Source organism: Scylla paramamosain, chromosome 47, assembly GCF_035594125.1.
Source record: "Scylla paramamosain isolate STU-SP2022 chromosome 47, ASM3559412v1, whole genome shotgun sequence".
Taxonomy (NCBI): Eukaryota; Metazoa; Arthropoda; class Malacostraca; order Decapoda; family Portunidae; genus Scylla; species Scylla paramamosain.
This window is the reverse complement of record NC_087197.1, coordinates 4,755,001-4,757,500: the sequence shown is the minus strand read 5'-3', so window position 1 is coordinate 4,757,500 and position 2,500 is coordinate 4,755,001. Positions and strand designations below refer to the sequence as shown.

The 2,500-nt window shown below is 46.6% G+C and overlaps 1 protein-coding gene across 2 annotated transcripts in view; it reads left to right on the top strand.

Moving 5' to 3' along the window:
* The window catches only part of LOC135094938 (uncharacterized), a 47,374-nt gene that overhangs the window by 20,418 nt on the left and 24,456 nt on the right, over positions 1–2,500 (top strand). For both annotated transcript variants that reach the window (XM_063995453.1, XM_063995454.1), the window contains exons 3-4: positions 591–732; positions 1,223–1,405. In XM_063995453.1, the coding sequence (XP_063851523.1) occupies positions 592–732; positions 1,223–1,405 (324 nt within the window). In that variant the 5' untranslated portion in view covers position 591. The remainder of the gene's footprint in view (positions 1–590; positions 733–1,222; positions 1,406–2,500) is intronic.

The window sequence follows — 2,500 nt, the reverse complement described above, 5'->3', positions numbered from 1 at the left end:
ATTCCTAGCTATTCCCATAATTTTCCGTCACTTCTCCCATTCCTCATCAGTTTCAGTCATTTGCAGTCATTTCCTAGCCATTTTTTATTCACTCATCAATGATTTGAGTAGTTCCCATCAGAGTTCCCCCATCATTTCCTTATTTGTTCCTTCGTCTCATCAATTTTCAACACTTTTCATGTATTCGTGTCAGTTTTAGTACCTCTGCCTGTCTCCCCATCAATTTCCATCCTAATTCTGTGCATTTTCATCAGTTCTCTCCCTAAATTCCTTATCAATTCCCATCAGTTCCCAGTATTTTTTGTCCATTCCCATCAGTTTCCGGTACTTTCTGCCCATTCCTTTAAGTTTCCATCAGTTCCCCTTCAGTTCTCATCAGCTCCCATCATTGCCTCCCATCACCGCCACTACTTGAAATGTCACCCTCCCATGTACTCCCATCAAAAGCCCATCACCGAAGCACTCCCATCAGCTCACGTGCCCAGACATCCCTCATCATCTCTTTCCACAGCCTCCCATCCATCACCCTTACCTTCCCATCACCCCAGGGTCCTTCACTCATCCCCCCGTCCCTTCATGTTCCCCTTCAGAATGAGCTGGAAGTGTTCGTTGCCCTCATGGTGCAGTGCAGTGTGGGGGAGGAGCGGCTCGTCCCCTGGTCCGATCTTCCGAGGCCTCCCTGGTGGCCCAAGAAACTCCCCTTCAGGATGGCCGCCCTCCAGAAGTGCTTTGGTGAGGCCGTGAGGGCGTGAGGTCTTCCTGTGGCTAGTCATGAAAACACCCTTAACAATTCCAATTACTTCACTAGTGTTTCTTGACTATCGCTGCCCTTGTTGAACTATTAGTGCAGTCATGATGGCACCCTTGAAAAACCCTTGTTACTTCTAACGGAATCTGTTAAACTGTCATTAGCCTTGTTAGACTACCACTAGAATCATGAAAGCGCCCTTGAAAACCCCAGCAACTTCCACAGCAGCCTGTTTAACTACCAACTAGAATCATGAAAGCGCCCTTGAAAACCCCAGCAACTTCCACAGCAGCCTGTTTAACTACCACTAGAATCATGAAAGCGCCCTTGAAAACCCTCGTAACTTTCACTAGAGCCTGTTAAACTACCAATAGAATCATGAAAACGCTCTTGAAAACCCCACCAACTTTCACTAGAACCTGTTAAACCACCACTGCACCACAAAACCAGCTCTACAACCCTCTCCTACCACAGATGGGCCTAGTAGAGAGGTGTTACTCCTTCCACGGATGCGAGTACCTCCTTCAGTTCTGCGCGTCCCTCGTGGCCCAGATGCCCCCTGCTGGCTACCGTTTCAATGACAACAGGGACGGCACCACCTCCATGTACCACGGCAACACTGGCAAGCTTCTCGTCACCTTCAGGAATGAGAACAGGGTGAGTGTTGTGTTGTGTGGGTTTGCAAGAGGGACACTGGCCAGGGAAACAAAAGAACGTAAGGGAAATACAGATATAGGGAGCTCTAGAGTGTACCAGTAAATGCATGAAAGATTGAGAATACTGGTTAACTCTTGCATTAGTGAGGTGGGCAGAATAGGAGTGAGAGAAAGAAGAAAGTGTTGTGCAGTGAGGCCACGGGAAGAGGGGAGGCGTGCAGTTAGCAAGATCAGCCGAGCAGTTAGCGTGGAAATAGCTGTAGAAGATAGCAGGAGATGCAACACTGTGGCGAGGAGAGAGAGGCTGATACAAGAAATTATGTATATATCTTCCTTTATTTATTCATTTCTTTCTCTCTATTTCTTTCTTTATTTATTTATTACTGTTATTTCAGTCATGTCTAATGTTTTCCTTGATCCTCTTTCTCTCCTCCTCCTCCTCCTCCTCCTCCTCCTCCTCCTCCTCCTCCTCCTCCTCCTCCTCCTCCTCCTCCTCCTCCTCCTCCTCCTCCTGCTATCGTTTATATACATTCTCTCTCTCTCTCTCTCTCTCTCTCTCTCTCTCTCTCTCTCTCTCTCTCTCTCTCTCTCTCTCTCTCTCTCTCTCTCTCTCTCTCTCTCTCTCTCTCTCTCGGGAATAGTACATGAGAGAGAGAGAGAGAGAGAGAGAGAGAGAGAGAGAGAGAGAGAGAGAGAGAGAGAGAGAGAGAGAGAGAATGTATATAAACGATAGCAGGAGGAAGAGGAGGAGGAGGAGAGAAAGACGGAATCAAGGAAAATATTAGAGAGAGAGAGAGAGAGAGAGAGAGAGAGAGAGAGAGAGAGAGAGAGAGAACCATTCTCTCTCTCTCTCTCTCTCTCTCTCTCTCTCTCTCTCTCTCTCTCTCTCTCTAATCGGGAAACCCATTAAACACACATTACCAAAGCTAACTTTACTACTACTACTACTACTACTACTACTACTACTACTACTACTACTACTACTACTACTTGTATATGTGGCCAGCAAAATTTAGAGAGAGAGAGAGAGAGAGAGAGAGAGAGAGAGAGAGAGAGAGAGAGAGAGAGAATGAAAAAATAATGACGTTTTCTTTGT